Raw genomic sequence first — 15553 nt, forward strand, 5'->3', positions numbered from 1 at the left:
CGCACTGATGGGTATACAATCATAATTCCAGGTGTTGATCTCTGCCCTGAATTTAACTGTCTTTTTAATCATACCTTTTGCTTTGGCATTGTGTTTACGCAGCTCAGGATTTTACTGACATCATGCTCAACATTTTGTACACGACTTTGTCTGAGGTCTGAAAACATCTATCTCTACAACAACTCTTCTACCTCTTCTGGCCCTCTGGTTCCCATCCTCTTTCTTCTCTACAATGACCCCACACTCGGATACTTGTATCACGAACAAAGCTTCCTGTTGGGATATTAGTCCCCTTCCAGTTCAGTTGCAAACTGACTTTACTGTACAGGATCCACCTTCGCTGGAAGAGTGTCCAATGATCAAAACATCAGGCACCTTCCTTCCTGAATAAATGCTTAGCCACGTGTTCAACTGTACAGTATTCCTGTTTCTGGCCTAGTAACACGTGGCACCAGTAGCAACCGTGTACACCATTATCCTGGAGTTCCAGCTTTTAACTTAGCAGAACTTTCGAGTAGATCTTTCGTTCAATCATACAGACAACCGTCACTTATTGTCCCTACGAAAGTCTCTTCTACATATACAACTTCAGACGGGGGTGGGGCGGTGTTATATGATGCGAATCAGGAATGAGAAATAGGTAGTTGCATCGAGGGGTTTTGCACGGAGTTAGTGAGAATTTTGATTCCATACGCTTGAGTACAGTCTGAATCAATTAAATTTCCTTCCTTCCAGCTCGGCCAGCGAGACCTGAAATAAAAAGTGACCGATCGGATAATGTCTACCTGTCAGATGAATCGGTCAAGTTATCCTGTTGGATAACTGGTTCTCCATGTTCCGATGGCACCTTTAACCTGTACCAGAACCTAAAACCAGTACATCAAGCGCCATCACAGCGAAAGAGCACGACGTTCACCATCGCAAAGGGAGTTGATGCATCGGGAACATACGGTTGTTCATACGCATGCACAGTGTCCGGTAGAAGAAAACTCTCAGGAGAAAGCGAAAGAATAGAGATAACAGTCGTGGGTGAGTGTTTTGTTTTCCTATTCAACCAGGTGACAAATGCATACAATTGCAGCAAGAGTATTTCGACAGGGAGGTCCGCCTATGGTGGTGCAAACACAATATCTAGTCACACTCATCTTGGTTTGACACGTGTGTACTACGACCAAGCATACCTCCTCTTCAATCTTCCTGTTTTGCCACGCGAGTCATATTTTTTGCAGATATTCAGGAATGATGGGCAGAATTGAAAGTTAAAAGTTCGAAGTAAGTTCATTGTTGAAGTACACCATATATGTCACCATATCCAACTCTAAGATACATTTTATCGCGGGCATAATTAACGAATTCGCAATACAAAAATAATCGTAATAGGTTTTATGAAAGACCACGCCAATGTGGGCACTCAATTAGGTGCAAATAGTAACAAATTCCAAATACAAAAGAAAGATATAAGACTAGTAATGCATAAATGAGCAATAACTATCCAGAATCTGAGATGAAGAATTCTTGAAATTTAGTCTAGATTTTGTGGGATATTTCAATGTTCCGGCAAGCGAAGTTGAGTGAAGTTCTCCCTTTAGGTTCAAGAGCCTGATGGCTGAAGGGTAATAACTGTTCCTCAAGCTGGTGGTGTGAATCCTAAGGGTCCTGTACATTCTTCCTGATAGCAGCAGCGAGAAGAACGCAAGTCACTGATGAGCGGCGTCACTAATGATTGATGCAGCTTTCCTGCGACAGCTCTTCGTAGAGGTGTGTGTATTGGAGGAGCATGCTTTACCCGCGATAGACTGGGCCATATCCATTACTTTTTAAGTGATCTTCTGCTCACGGTAGTTTGTATTTCCATACCAGGCTGCGACGCAACGAGTCAATATACGCTCCACTGCACATCTTTAGAAAAGTTCGTCGAAGTTGCAGATGTAATGCCGAATCTTCGAGAAATCCAAAAATCCAAAAGACGTAGAAGCGCTGCCGTGCTTTCCTCATAATTACAATTACGTGCTCAGACCAGAACAGGTCTTCCGAAGTAATAACACTGAGCATTGTACCATTGCTGATCGTTTCCTCCTCTGATTCTCTGATGAGGACAAGATCACTGACCCTTGGATTACTCGCCCTAAAGTCAATATTCAGCTCCTTAATCTTGATCGTATTTTGTAAGAGTCTGTTACTATGGCACCGCTTAGCAAGATTTTCATTCTCTGTCATGTATGCGTATTTGTCACCAGCTTTGATTCGGCCTACGACAGTGGTATCATCAGCAAATTTGAATAATGCATTGAAACTGTGCTTAACCATAGATTCACAAGCGTAAAGTGAGTAGAGCAGGGGAGGCTAAGCACACAGCTCTACCTGTAGAGATGGTAATTGAGAAGATACTGTTGCTAATCGGAAAAAACTGGATAGACATATCAGAATGGGAATAGACATGGAATTAAAATGTGTGGCCAGTGGCAGATCCTGCTTTCTCTCCGAAAAGAGCGTAGGTGTTCTGCGAAACAGTCTCCCAGCCTGTGTCGGGTCTCGCCAATATATAGAAGGCAGCATCAGGAGCATCGGACGCAGTGTATCACCCCAGCCGACTCACAGGTGAAGTGTCGCCTCACCTGGAAGGTCTGTTTGGGGCATTGAATGTTGGTGAGGAAGGAAGTCTAAGGGCATATGTAACTCGTGTTCTGCATACTAGGATACGTGCCTGGAGGGTGATCAGTGGGAAGGGATGGGGGTGGGGTGACGAATGGACAACGGAGTCGCGTAGGAGGGGAAGCCTCTTTCTTTAAAAAAGGAAGACATCTCCTTCGTCCTGGAATGAAAAGCCTCATCCTGAGAGCAGATGCGGTGAGACGGAGGAATTGCGAGAAGGGGATGGCATTTTCGCAAGAGACAGGGTGGGAAGAGGAATAGTCCAGGTATCTGTGAGAGTCCGTAGGCTTATCGTAGACATCAGTAGATAAGCTGTCTCCAGAGATAGAGACAGAAGGATCAAGAAAGGGGAGGGAGGTGTCAGAAATGGACCAGGTAATCTTGAGGGTAGGGTGAAAGTTGGAGGCAAATTTAATGAAGTCAACGATCTCAGCATGCGTGAAGGAAGCAACGCTGATGCAGTCGTGGATGTAGCTGAGGAGAAGTAGGGGACAGATACCAGTACAAAGCCAACGAAAAGACACGCATACCTGGGATCCATACGGCAGCCCATGGGTACAGCTTTAGTTTGCAGCAAGTGGGAGGAGCCAAAGGAGAAATTACCAAGAGTAAGGACTAATTCCGGTAGACGGAGGAAAGTCGTGGTAGAGGGGAACTGTTTAGGTTTGGAATCCAGAAAGAAGCGGAGAGCTTTGAGACCTTCCTGGTAGGGAATGGAGGTATATAGGGACTGGACATCCGTGGTGCAAATAAAGCGGTGGGGGCCAGGGAACTTAAAGTCATTGAAAAATTGAGAGCGTGAGAAGTGTCGTGAACATAGATGGGAAGGGATTGAAGAAGGTATAAAACTGTGACAAGGTATGCAGAAATGAGTACGGTTGGGCAGTAGCAAGCTGAGATAATGGGTCTACCTGGACAGGCAGGTTTGTGGATCTTGGGTAGGAGGTAGAAATGGGAAGTGCGGGGAGTGGTAACTATAAGGTTGGTAGCAGTGGATGGAAGATCCCCTGAGCTGGTACATTTGGTGAAGCTGTGGGAGACAATAGCCTGGTGCTCCTTAGTTGGGTCATGATCGAGGGGTAAATAAGAAGAGGTATCTGCGAATTGTCTCTGTGTCTCGGCAAGGTAGAGGTCCGCACGCCAGACTGAAACAGCACCCCTGTTATCGGCGGGTTTTATAGTAATGTTAGGATTGGTGCGGAGGGAGTGGAGGGCAGAGCATTCGGAAGGAGTGAGGTTCAAATGGGAACAAGGTATGGTGAAGTCGAGACTGCAGACCGTTTCGCTGATGATCTACGCTCTGTCCGCCAGAGAAAGCAGGATCTCCCAGTGTCCACACATTTTAATTCCACGTCCCATTCCCATTCTGATATGTCTATCCTACGGCCTCCTCTACCGTCAGGATGAAGCCACATCACCTTGGAGGAACAACACCTTATTTTCCATCTGGGTAGCCTCCAACCTGACGGCATGAACATGAACTTCTTTAACTTCCGTTAAGGACCCGCCTTCCCTTCGTACCCCATACCTTATTTATTTATTTCTTTGTTTGTTTATTTGATTATGTTTTTTATCTTTTCTTTCCCACTTCTTTTCTCTCTTTTTTTTATCCCTCTGTCCCTCTCTCTACAACACCTTCCCCCCGCCCCCACATTCTTTCTCCCTAGGCCTCTCGTCCCGTGATCCTCCATCCTCTCCAGCCTCTTATCCCTTTTGCCAATTAACTTTCCAGCTCTAAGCTCCATCCCTCCCCGTCTTGTCTTATCCTATTATTTTGGATCTTCCCCACCCCCTACCACTTTCAAATCACTTACTATCTCCTCTTTCAGTTAGTCCTGACGAAGCGTCTCGGCCCGAAACGTCGACTGTACCTCTTCTTATAGATGCTGCCTGGCCTGCTGCGTTCACCAGTATTTTTTGCGTGTTTTGCCTGAATTTCTAGCATCTGCAGATTTCCTCGTGTTTGCGTTCTCCAATGTTTATCACGCCTTCAATATAATATCCTATCTCAAGTACTCAGTCTTTTAACTTATGATAGCCATTATGCCAAAATCATTTACTACGCTTTAAACTGTAACTCTACTTTCAGTGAATTATGGACCTGTATTGTTACTTTCATCATATTCCTCAGTTCCCTCCCGTTCACTGAGTAAGACTTATCCTGATTGACCTTATCGAACTGCATCTACTCGCACTTTTCTGCACTAAGTTCCGTCTAACATTTCCAGCCCATTTTCCAGCTGCTCCAGGTCCCGTTGCAAGTTATGATAGTCCCTCTCGTGGTCCACTACACTACCAATCTCGGTGTCATCCGTAACATTGCTAATCCAGTTCACCTCGTATCATCCAGATGGTTGATGTAAATGATAACAACGTACCCAGTACCGACGCATGCGGCACGCCACTCGTCCCAGGCCTCCAGTCAGACAGGCAATGATTCACCACCACTCTCTGGATCTCCAATAAAAACAATGTCTAACCAAATGTTTAGTTGTAAAGAAAAGGAAACTGCTATCGTTATTCATCAGCTGAATTACTCCTTTATGTATATTCCTATTAAATCTCCCACATATTCTGAATTTAAATCCAATGTTCATAAATGTCAGCGTTAATTGCTATCCGAAACGTTCTGCCTAGGTGTTTCTGTGCTCGTGAGCTTTGCTGTACTGCATCACATGACAGACTATATGCGATTTTTGTCCGGATCCGTAGCATTTACCCCCCCCCCCATGATCACAAGCACCTCCTGGTAGAGTGGAGGTAGACACGATATTAGCTGCAGTGGAGGCTTCGAAGACTAGAGGACAAATATGAGAAAGGATATGTTGGTATTGGAGACATTTCAGTGGTGTCACAAGGAAGATTCAGCAAATGAAATGGTTAACTTACATGAACCCATTAAGACTCTGGTCCCTATTCACTGGAGTTTAAAATAATAAATCGGGTGGGGGGGGAGGGGGCTCATTGAAAGCGTTTTAACTTTAAATGGCCGACGTAGAGCGGATGTGAAGAGATTGTTTCATTTAGTGACATGCTTCGGAGTTCCACCCATGAATTATCATTCAGCAAGTTCTCCAGTCGGTTCTGACAGCATTCCTGTGACATTTTCCCTGAGTAGTAACACCAGCCGACCTCCTTTAACCGCACCCGCTAAGGTGTGTCTAAAACAACGGAAACCGGAATACTGAGCTGCCGGTCCTGTCCCTCCTGCAGCCAGATCACACTGATGGGTATACTCTTATAATTCCAGGTGTTGATACATGTCCTGAATCCGACTGTCTTTTCTACCATACCTCTTGCACTGCATAGTGTTTATGCAGCTCAGGATTTTAGTGGCTTCATTCTCAGCATTTTGATTACTGACTTTTTCTCAGGTCTTAACAACATCTATCTCTAAAACAGCTTTTAAATACATATACTCTGCAGATGCTGGGGCCAAAGCAACACTCACAACTCGCTGGAGGAACTCAGCAGGTCGGGCAGCATCCGTGGAAATGATCAGTCAACGTTTCGGGCCGGAACCCTTCATCAGGACTGAAGAAGGAAGGGGCAGACCATCAAACCCGCAGACAAAGGTGGTGTCGTAGTAGTCTGGCGGATGGACTTCTACCTCACTGACACCTCCTCTTACTTACCCCTGGAACAGGCCCCCATCAAAAATATCAAACCATTGTCTCCTGTACCATCGCCGTCCTTATCAACTCCGGAGACCTTCCATCCTCAGCCTCTAAACTCATAATTCCTACACCCCGCACCCCTCAGTTTTACCTACTCCCCAAGGTCCACAAGCCTGACTGTCCTGGTAGACCCATCATTTCTGCCTGCTCTTGTCCCACCGAACTTGTATCTGCTTACCTGGACTCCATTTTGTCACCCATTGTTCAGACCCTCCCCACCTATATCCGGGATACATCCCATGCCCTCCACCTCTTCAATAACTTCCAGTTCCCCAGTCCCGACCGCTTCATTTTCACTATGGATATCCAATCCTTATAGACCTCCATTCCCCATCAAGAAGACCTCAAAGCCCTCCGCTACTTTCTGGACAATAGACCTCACCAGTTCCCCACCACCACTACCCTCCTCCGGTTGGCGGAACTGGCACTCACACCTAATAACTTATCTTTTGGCTTTTCCAACTTTCTTCAGACCAAGGGTTTCGCTATGGGCACTCGCATGGGTCCCATTCTCTTCTTTGAGCCCCTGCCTCAGCGTTGGTTATTTGGAACAGTCTGTTCTCTAAACCTATTCTGGTACTGCCCCCCAACTTTTCCTTCGTTACATTGACAACTACATTGGTGCCGCTTCCTGCACCCATGCTGAGCTCGTCAATTTCATCAACTTTACTTCAAACTTCCACCCAGCCCTCAAATTCACTTGGTCTATCTCGAAAACTTCTCTCCCCTTTCTCCATCTCACCATCTCCATCTCTGGAGGCAGACTGTCCACTGACATCTTCTACAAGCCCACTGACTCTCATAACTACCTCGACTATACCTCTTCCCACCCTGCCACATGCAAAAATGCCATTCCCTATTCCCAGTTCCTCCGCCTCCGCCGCATCTGCTCCCAGGATGAGGCTTTCTGTTCCAGTACATCTCAAATATCCTCTTTCTTTAAGGATCGTGGTTTCCCTTCTCCCGTCATCAATGATGCCCTCACCCGCATCTCCTCCATTTCCCGCACTTCGGCCCTCAACCCACCCTCCCGCCACCACAACAGGAACAGAGTTCTCCTTGTCCTCACCAACCACCCCACCAGCCTCCCGAGCCAGCGCATTATCCTCCACAACTTCCGCCACCTTCAGCAGGACCCCACCACTAAACACATCTTTCCCTCTCCATCCCTCTCCGCTTTCCGCAGGGATCGATCCCTCTGGGACTCCCTGATCCACCCGTCCCTTCCCACGGATCTCCGGCCAGGCACTTATCCCTGTAGACGTAAGTGCCACCCCCATCCCTACACCTCCTCTCTTGCCACCATTCAGGGCCCCAAACAGTCCTTTCAGGTGAGGCAACACTTCACTTGTGAGTCTGTTGAAGTCAGCTATTGCATCCGGTGCTCCCGTGCGGCCTCCTCTACATCTGTGAAACCCGATGCAGATTGGGGGACTACTTCGTCGAGCACCTCCACTCTGTCCGCCACAACAGACAGGATCTCCCGATTGCCACCCACTTCAATTCTGCTTTACATTCCCATTCAGATATGTCCATACGTAGCCTCCACTACTGCCATGATGAAGCTAAACTCAGTTTGGGGAGCAACACCTCCTGTACCGTCTAGGTAGTCTCCAGCCCCTTGGTATGCATATAGAATTCTCCAACTTCGGGTAATTCCCTCCCCCTCCCTTCCCCTATCCCTATTTCACTCTGCCCCCTCCTCCAGCTGCCTATCACCTCCCTTATGGTTCTGCCTCCTTCTAGTACCAATTATGTTTTCCCATATTGCTTCTTCACCTTTCCTACCTATCACCTCCCTGCTTCCCCTCCCCCACCATTTATCTTTCCCCTTACTGTTTTTTCATCTGCAACTTACCAGCTTCCCTCTTCCCACCCTCCCTCCACCTGCTTTATAGGGCCTTTGCCCCTTCCCTCTTCAGTCGTGACGAAGAGTTCCGGCCCGAAACGTTGACTGATCATTTCCACGGATTCTGCCCGATCTGCTGAGTTCCTCCAGCGTGTTGTGAGTGTTGCTCGAGAACAACTCTATTAACTGTTCTGGCCCTCTGGCTCCCATCCTCTTGGAGGATGATCCCACCCTCGGATCCTTTAAGCACTAGCAAAAGTTTCGGTTTGGATATTAGTCCCCTTCCATTTCAGTTGCAAACTGTCTTTTCTGTACATGATTCACATTCGCTGGAAGAGTGCCCAATGATCCAAACATCTAATGCCTTCCTTCCTGCACCAAATCCTTAGCCACATATTCAACTGTATAATCTCCCAATTTCTGGCCTGACTAACACGTGGCACTGGTAGCAATCTTGTAAGTTATTACCCTGGAGCTCCTGCTCTTTAACTTAGCAGACCTTTCTAGTAGATCTTCCGTTCAATCATACAGACAACCATCACTTATTGTCTCCAGGAAAGTCTCTTCTAAATATACAACTTCAGACGGGGTTGGGGACGGTATTATATGATGGGAATTAGGAATGAGAAATAGATAGTTGCACAAAACGGGTTTTGCACGGAGTTAGTGATAATTTTGATTCCATACGCTTGAGTACATTCTGACTCAACTAATTTTCTTTCCTTCCAGCTCAGCCAGCGAGACCTCGAATAAAAAGTGACCGAGTGAATAAAGTCTACCAGTCAGATGAATCGGTCAGGTTAACTTGTTGGATAACTAGTCGGGCACATTCCGTTGGCACCTTTCACCTGTACAGAAACCGACAAGCATTACAGCACGTGCCAGCACAGCGAAACACCGCGACGTTCACCATCGAGAATGGAGGTGATGCATTGAGCATATACAGTTGTTTTTACACGTACATTCTGTCCGGTAGAAGCATATCCTCAGACGAAAGCGACAGAATACAGATAAAAGTCGTGGGTGAGTGTTTTGTTTTCCTATTCAACCAGGTGGCAAATGCACACAATTGAAGCAAGAGTATTTCGACATGGAGGTCCCGCCTATGGTGGTGCAAACACAATATCTAGTCAAACTCATCTTTGTTTGACACATGTGTACTACGACCAAGCATACCTCCTCTTCAATCTTCCGGTTTTGCTGCGCGAGTCATAATTTTGTAGTTAGTCAGATATGATGGGCACAATTGAAAGTTAGAAGTTCAAAGTAAGTTTATTGCTGAAGTACATACATGTCACCATATCCAACCCTGTGATGTTTTTTTTATCGCGTGCATACTCAACGACATCGCAGTACTAAAATAACCGTAATAGATTTTATGAAAGACCACGCCAATGTGGGTACTCAACTAGGTGGAAATAGTAACAAATTCCAAATACAAAAGAAAGAAATAAGACTAATAATGCATAAATAAGCAATAAATATCAAGAACCTGAGATGAGGAGTCCTTGCAAGTTAGTCTCATTTTGTGAAATATTTCAATGACCGGGCAAGCGAAGTTGAGTGAAGTTCTCCCTTTAGGTTCAAGAGCCTGATGGCTGAAGGATAATAGCTGTTCCTGAAGCTGGTGGTGCGAATCAGAAGGGTCCTGTACATTCTTCCTAATGGCAGCAGTGAGAAGAACGCAAGTCACTGATGAGCGGCGTCACCGATTATTGATGCTGCTTTCCTGCGACAGCTCTTCGTGGAGATGTGCGTATTGGTGGAGAGTGCTTTTGCCGTGATAGACTGGGCCATATCCATTACTTTTTAAGTGATTTTTCGCTGAATGTAGTTTGTGTTTCCATACCAGGCAGCGATGCAACGAGTCAATATACGCTCCACTGCACATCCATAGAAGTTCGTCGAAGTTGCAGATGTAACGCCGAATCTTCGAGAAATGCAAAACCGTAGAAGCGCTGCCGTGCTTTCTTCAGAATTACAATTAACTGCTCGGACCAGAACAGGTCTTCCGAAGTAATAACACTGAGCAGTGTAACATCGCTGATCGTTTCCTCCTCTGATTGTCTGATGAGGACAAGATCATTGACCCTTGGATTACTCGCCCTAAAGTCAATATTCAGCTCTTTAATCTTGATCATATTTTGTAGGAGTTTGTTACCATGGCACCCCTTAGTCAGATTTTCAATCTCTGTCCTGTATGCGTATTTGTCACCAGCTTTGATTCGGCCTACTATAGTGGTACCATCAGCAAACTTGAATGTTGCGTTGAAACTGTGCTTAACCATACATTCATAAGCATAAAGTGAGTAGAGCAGGGGAGGCTAAGCACATAGCTGTACCTGTGTAGATGGTAATCGAGAAGATACTGTTACCAATCAGAACAAACTGGGATCTCCAAGTGTGGAAAACGAGAATGCAATTGGCCAATGAGGTATTAAGGTCAAGGTCTTGAAACTTATTGATTACCGTTGTGCGGTTGATGATATTGAGTGCCCAGTAGCAGCTCATACCCTGTCGAGGTGATCCTCTGTTGCGTTAACAACCACTGACATGGCAGCTGTTGCTCTGGTGGGCAAATTGAGGCGCATATTAGAATATGTATGCAGTTGCGAAATAATATTTCACCTCTCAACCGTCGCTGCTTTGTCATTGCGTTCAATATTATGGGAGAGGTCTTCTCGTGGGAAAGGCTGGAAGTTCATCTCCCAGGTTTCATCATATATAAGTAGTGGTATTTTTTTTTCTGGACTTCGAAAAAAGGCATGCGGAGCCCAAAACTGTTCAAGCTTTCCACGGGGCTTATCACTTCCATGCCATATCTATAAAGTCTGCTCCTGCTCGCATTCTCCAGCCTGCAAATGCAGATTGCGCCCAGTCTCCACCCAGCCAATAGGACACATCTGCCACTTGTTCCAGGCTCATCACCCGCAGCCTAATTAATCCGTTATCTCCCACAGTCCTTCTTCACTCATATACCATCCAGCTGCAAATGTTTTTTCTCGTCTTTAGTCTTCCTCCCTAAAGGTTACCCTGCTGCCTGTTGTGTTTAGTTTCTCTTGTCTCCTGTTTTGCTCCCATTGGTGCCTTGTCTAATACTACTAATTTCATTTGTTGCTAACCCATCTCTACATTTGGGTCAAGCGTTTTCAATATTTTCTGATACCGTTATTTTAAGCTAATATCCTGGTTTGTCCGGAGAATTATAAAAAGCTGCTATCGCTATTCATGAGCTGCATTACGACTTTAGAACATAGAATGGCACAGCACAGTACAGGCCCTTCGGCCCACAATGTTGTGCTGAACCTCAAACCCTGACTCCCATATAAGCCCCCCACTTAAATTCCTCCATATACCTCCACCACTGACTCAGGCAGTGCATTCCACGCACTAACCACTCTCTGAGTAAAAAACCTTCCTCTAATATCCTCCTTGAACTTCACATCCCTTACGTTAAAGCCATGTCCTCTTGTATTGAGCAGTGGTGTCCTGGGGAAGAGGCGCTGGCTATCCACTCTAATTATTCCTCTTGTTATCTTTTGCACCTCTGTCATTTCTCCTCTCATCCTCCTTCTCTCCAAAGAAAAAAGCCCTGGCTCCCTCAATCTCTGATCATACTGCATACTCTCTAAACCAGACAGCATCCTGGTAAATCTTCTCTGTACCCTTTCCAATGCTTCCACATCCTTCCTATAGTGAGGCGACCAGAACTGGACGCAGTGCTCCAAGTGTGGCCTAACTAGAGTTTTATATAGCTGCATAAATTACATCCCGACTCTTAAACTCTATCCCTCGACGTATGAAAGCTAACACCGCATAAGCTTTCTTAACTACCCTATCTACCTGTGAGGCAACTTTCAGGGATCTGTGGACATGTACTCCGAGATCCCTCTGCTCCTCCACACTACCAAGTATCCTGCCATTTACTTTGTACTCTGCCTTGGAGTTTGTCCTTCCAAAGTGTACCACCTCACACTTCTCTGCATTGAACTCCATCTGCCACTTTTCAGCCCACTTCTGCATCCTATCACTGTCTCTCTGCAATCTTTGACAATCCTCTACACTATCTACAACACCACCAACATTTGTGTCGTCTGCAAACTTGCCAACCCACCATTCTGCCCCCACATCCAGGTCATTAATAAAAATCAAGAAAAGTAGAGGTCCCAAAACAGATCCTTGTGGGACACTACTAGTCACAATCCTCCAGTCTGAATGTACTGCCTCCACCACAAACCTCGGCCTTCTGCACGCAAGCCAATTCTGAATTCACCTGAACAACTTCTCTGGATCCCATGCCTTCTGACTTTCTGAATAAGCCAACCGTGTGGAAACTTGACAAATGCCTTTCTAAAATCCATATAGACCACATCCACTGCACTACTCTCTTCTATATGCCTGGTCACCTCCTCAAAGAACTCTATCAGGCTTGTTAGACACGATCTGCCCTTCGCAAAACCATGCTGACTGCTCCTGATCAGACCATGATTCTCTAAATGCCCAGAGATCCCATCACAAAGAATATTTTCCAACAGCTTTCCCATCACAGACTGGCTCACTGATCTATAATTACCCGGACTATCCCCACTACCTTTTTGAACAAGGGGACAACATTCGCCTCCCTCCAATCCTCCTGTACCATTACTGTGGACAACGAGGACATTAAAGATCCTAGCCAGACGCTCAGCAATCTCTTCCCTCGCCTCGTGGAGCAGCCTGGGGAATATTCCGTCAGGCCCCGGGGACTTATCCGTCCTAATGTATTTTAACAACTCCAACACCTCCTCTCCCTTAATATCAACATGCTCCAGGACATCAACCTCACTCATATTGTCCTCACCATCAAGTTCCCTCATATTGGTGAATACCGAAGAGAAGTATTCATTAATGACCTCGCTCACTTCCACAGCATATCTTCCCACCTTTATCTCAAATCGGTCCTACCTTCACTCATGTCATCCTTTTTTCTTCACATAATTGAAGAATGCCTTCGGGTTTTCCTTTACCCTACTCGCCAAGGTCTTCTCATGCCACCTCTTGCTCTTCTCAGCCCCTTCTCAAGCTCCTTTCTTGCTTCCTTATATTCCACAATATACCCATCTGATCCTTGCTTCCTAAACCTCATGTACGCTGCCTTCTTCCACCTGACTAGATTTTCAACCTCACTTGTCACCCATGGTTCCTTCACCCTACCATTCATTATCTTCCTCGCCGGGACAAATTTATCCCAAACATCCTACAAGAGATCTCTAAATATCGACCACATGTCCATAGTACATTTCCTTGCAAAAACATCATCCATATTCACTTCGGCAAGTTCTAGACTTATAGCCTCAGAATTTGTCCTTCCCCAATTAAAAATGTTCCTGTCCTCTCTGATTCTATCCTTTTCTATGATAATGCTAAAGGTCAGGGAGCAGTAGTCGCTGTCCCCCAGATACTCACCCATTGAGAGGTCTGTAACCTGACCCGGTTAATTACCATGTACTAGATCTAGTATGGCATTCCCCCTAGTCGGCCTGTCCACATACTGTGACAGGAATCCGTCCCGGACACACTTAACAAACTCTGCCCCATCTAAACCCTTTGAACTAATCAGGTGCCAGTCAATATTAGGGAAGATAACAACCCTGTTGTTTTCGCACCTTTCCAAAATCTGCCTCCAAATCTGCTCCGCTGTATCTCTGCTGTTACCAGGGGGCCTACAAAATACCCCCAATAGAGCAACTGCTCCCTTCCTGTTTCTGACTTCCACCCACACTGACTTAAAAGCGGATTTTGCTAAATTACCCGCCCTTTCTGTAGCTGTAATTGTATCCTTGACCAGTAATGCCACCCCTCCTCCCCTTTTCCGCCCTCTCTATCCCTTTTAATGTACTGAAATCAAGGAATATTGAGTATGCATTCCTGCCCTGGTGCCAGCCAAGTCTCTGTAATGGCCACTGCATCATAATTCAATGTATGTATCCAACCTCTCTGTTCATCACCTTTGTTCCTGATGCTTCTTGCTTTGAGGTACGCACACTTCAGCCCTTCTACCTTACTTTCTTTACGTCGTTTATTCTGCTTCTCTTTTCTCAAAACCTCTATATATGTTAGATCTGGCTATACTCCATGCACTTCTTTCACTGCTCTATATTTCTGGGTCCCATCCTCCTTGCAAATTAGTTTAAGCGCTCCCGAACCATGCTAGCAAACCTACCTGCAAGGATATTGCTCCCCCTCGAGTTCAGGTGCAACCCATCCAATCTGTGCAGTTCCCACCTTCCCCAGAAGAGATCCCAATGATCCAAAAATTTAAAACCCTGCTCCCTGCACCGACTCCTCGGCCACTCATTCAACTGCCATCTCCTCCAATTCTAACTGTCACGTAGCACTGGCAGCAATCCTGAGAACACCACCCTTGAGGTCCTGTTCTGCAGCCTTCTGCTTATTTCCCGAAACTCACACTTCAGGACCTCATCCCTCTTCCTGCCCATGTCGTTGGTCCCTACATGTATCACGACTTCTGGTTGCTTTCCCTTTCGTACCAGGATGTCGTGCACCCGGTCAGAGACATCAGAGATCCTGGCACCAGGGAGGCAACAAACCATGCGGGTGTCCTTCTCACGGCCACAAAATCTCCAGTCTACTCCCCTGACTATAGAGTCTCCAAAGACGACAGCTCTCCTCTTCTCCGACCCACCCTTCTGCACCACCGGGTCAGACTCAGTGCCTCCGTGTCTCACACCTGGTCGGTCGTCCCCGCCAACAGTATCCAGGACGGTAAAGTTATTATTCAGGGGAATGGCTACAGGGGTGCCCTGCACTACCTGTCTGCTCACCTTCGCTTTCCACCCTCTGACTGTCACCCAACGACCTGCTTAAGACAGCCTAGGTGTGACGAACTCCCTGCAGCTCTCATCTATGACTGCCTCTTTCTCCCTTATGAGTCGAAGGTCATCCAGCTGCTGCTCCAGATTCCTTACACGGTCTTCCAGATCGCCCAGCCGTATACACTTCAGTGCGTTAAAAAGGATAGAGGTGGGGGGGGCGGGGGGAAGGGGGAGGAGAGGTGCATTACCGGTCGTGGATACTATTACAGCTACAGAAAGGGTGGGTAATGAAGCAGCATCCTCTTTTCAGTCAGTACGGGTGGAGGTCAGGAACAGGTAGGGGGAAGTTACTCTATTGGGAGTATTCTATAGGCCCCCTGGTAGCAGTAGAGATACCGAGGAGCAGATTGGGAGGCAGATTTTGGAAAGGTGCAAAAATAACAGGGTTGTTATCATGGGTGACTTTAACTTACCTGATATTGATTGGCACCTGATTAGTTCAAAGGGTTTAGAAGGGCAGAGTTTGTTAAGTGTGGCCAGGACGGATTCCTGTCACAGTA

The 15553-nt window shown here is 46.3% G+C and overlaps 2 protein-coding genes and 1 pseudogene across 5 annotated transcripts in view; 2 read left to right on the plus strand and 1 right to left on the minus strand.

The window, feature by feature from the left end:
* The window catches only part of LOC134338864 (histone H2A type 1-like), a 597857-nt pseudogene that overhangs the window by 447605 nt on the left and 134699 nt on the right, over positions 1–15553 (plus strand).
* The window catches only part of LOC134339082 (histone H2A type 1-like), a 318239-nt gene that overhangs the window by 177475 nt on the left and 125211 nt on the right, over positions 1–15553 (minus strand). The gene's annotated exons all lie outside the window — the stretch shown is intronic.
* The window catches only part of LOC134339080 (immunoglobulin superfamily member 1-like), a 77229-nt gene that overhangs the window by 32509 nt on the left and 29167 nt on the right, over positions 1–15553 (plus strand). For 3 of the 4 annotated variants that reach the window (XM_063035386.1, XM_063035390.1, XM_063035388.1), the window contains 2 exons: positions 736–1029; positions 8908–9201. In XM_063035386.1, the coding sequence (XP_062891456.1) occupies positions 736–1029; positions 8908–9201 (588 nt within the window). The remainder of the gene's footprint in view (positions 1–735; positions 1030–8907; positions 9202–15553) is intronic. The other variant, XM_063035389.1, reaches the window with a different exon arrangement.

Source organism: Mobula hypostoma, chromosome 28, assembly GCF_963921235.1.
Source record: "Mobula hypostoma chromosome 28, sMobHyp1.1, whole genome shotgun sequence".
NCBI classification, from domain to species: Eukaryota; Metazoa; Chordata; class Chondrichthyes; order Myliobatiformes; family Myliobatidae; genus Mobula; species Mobula hypostoma.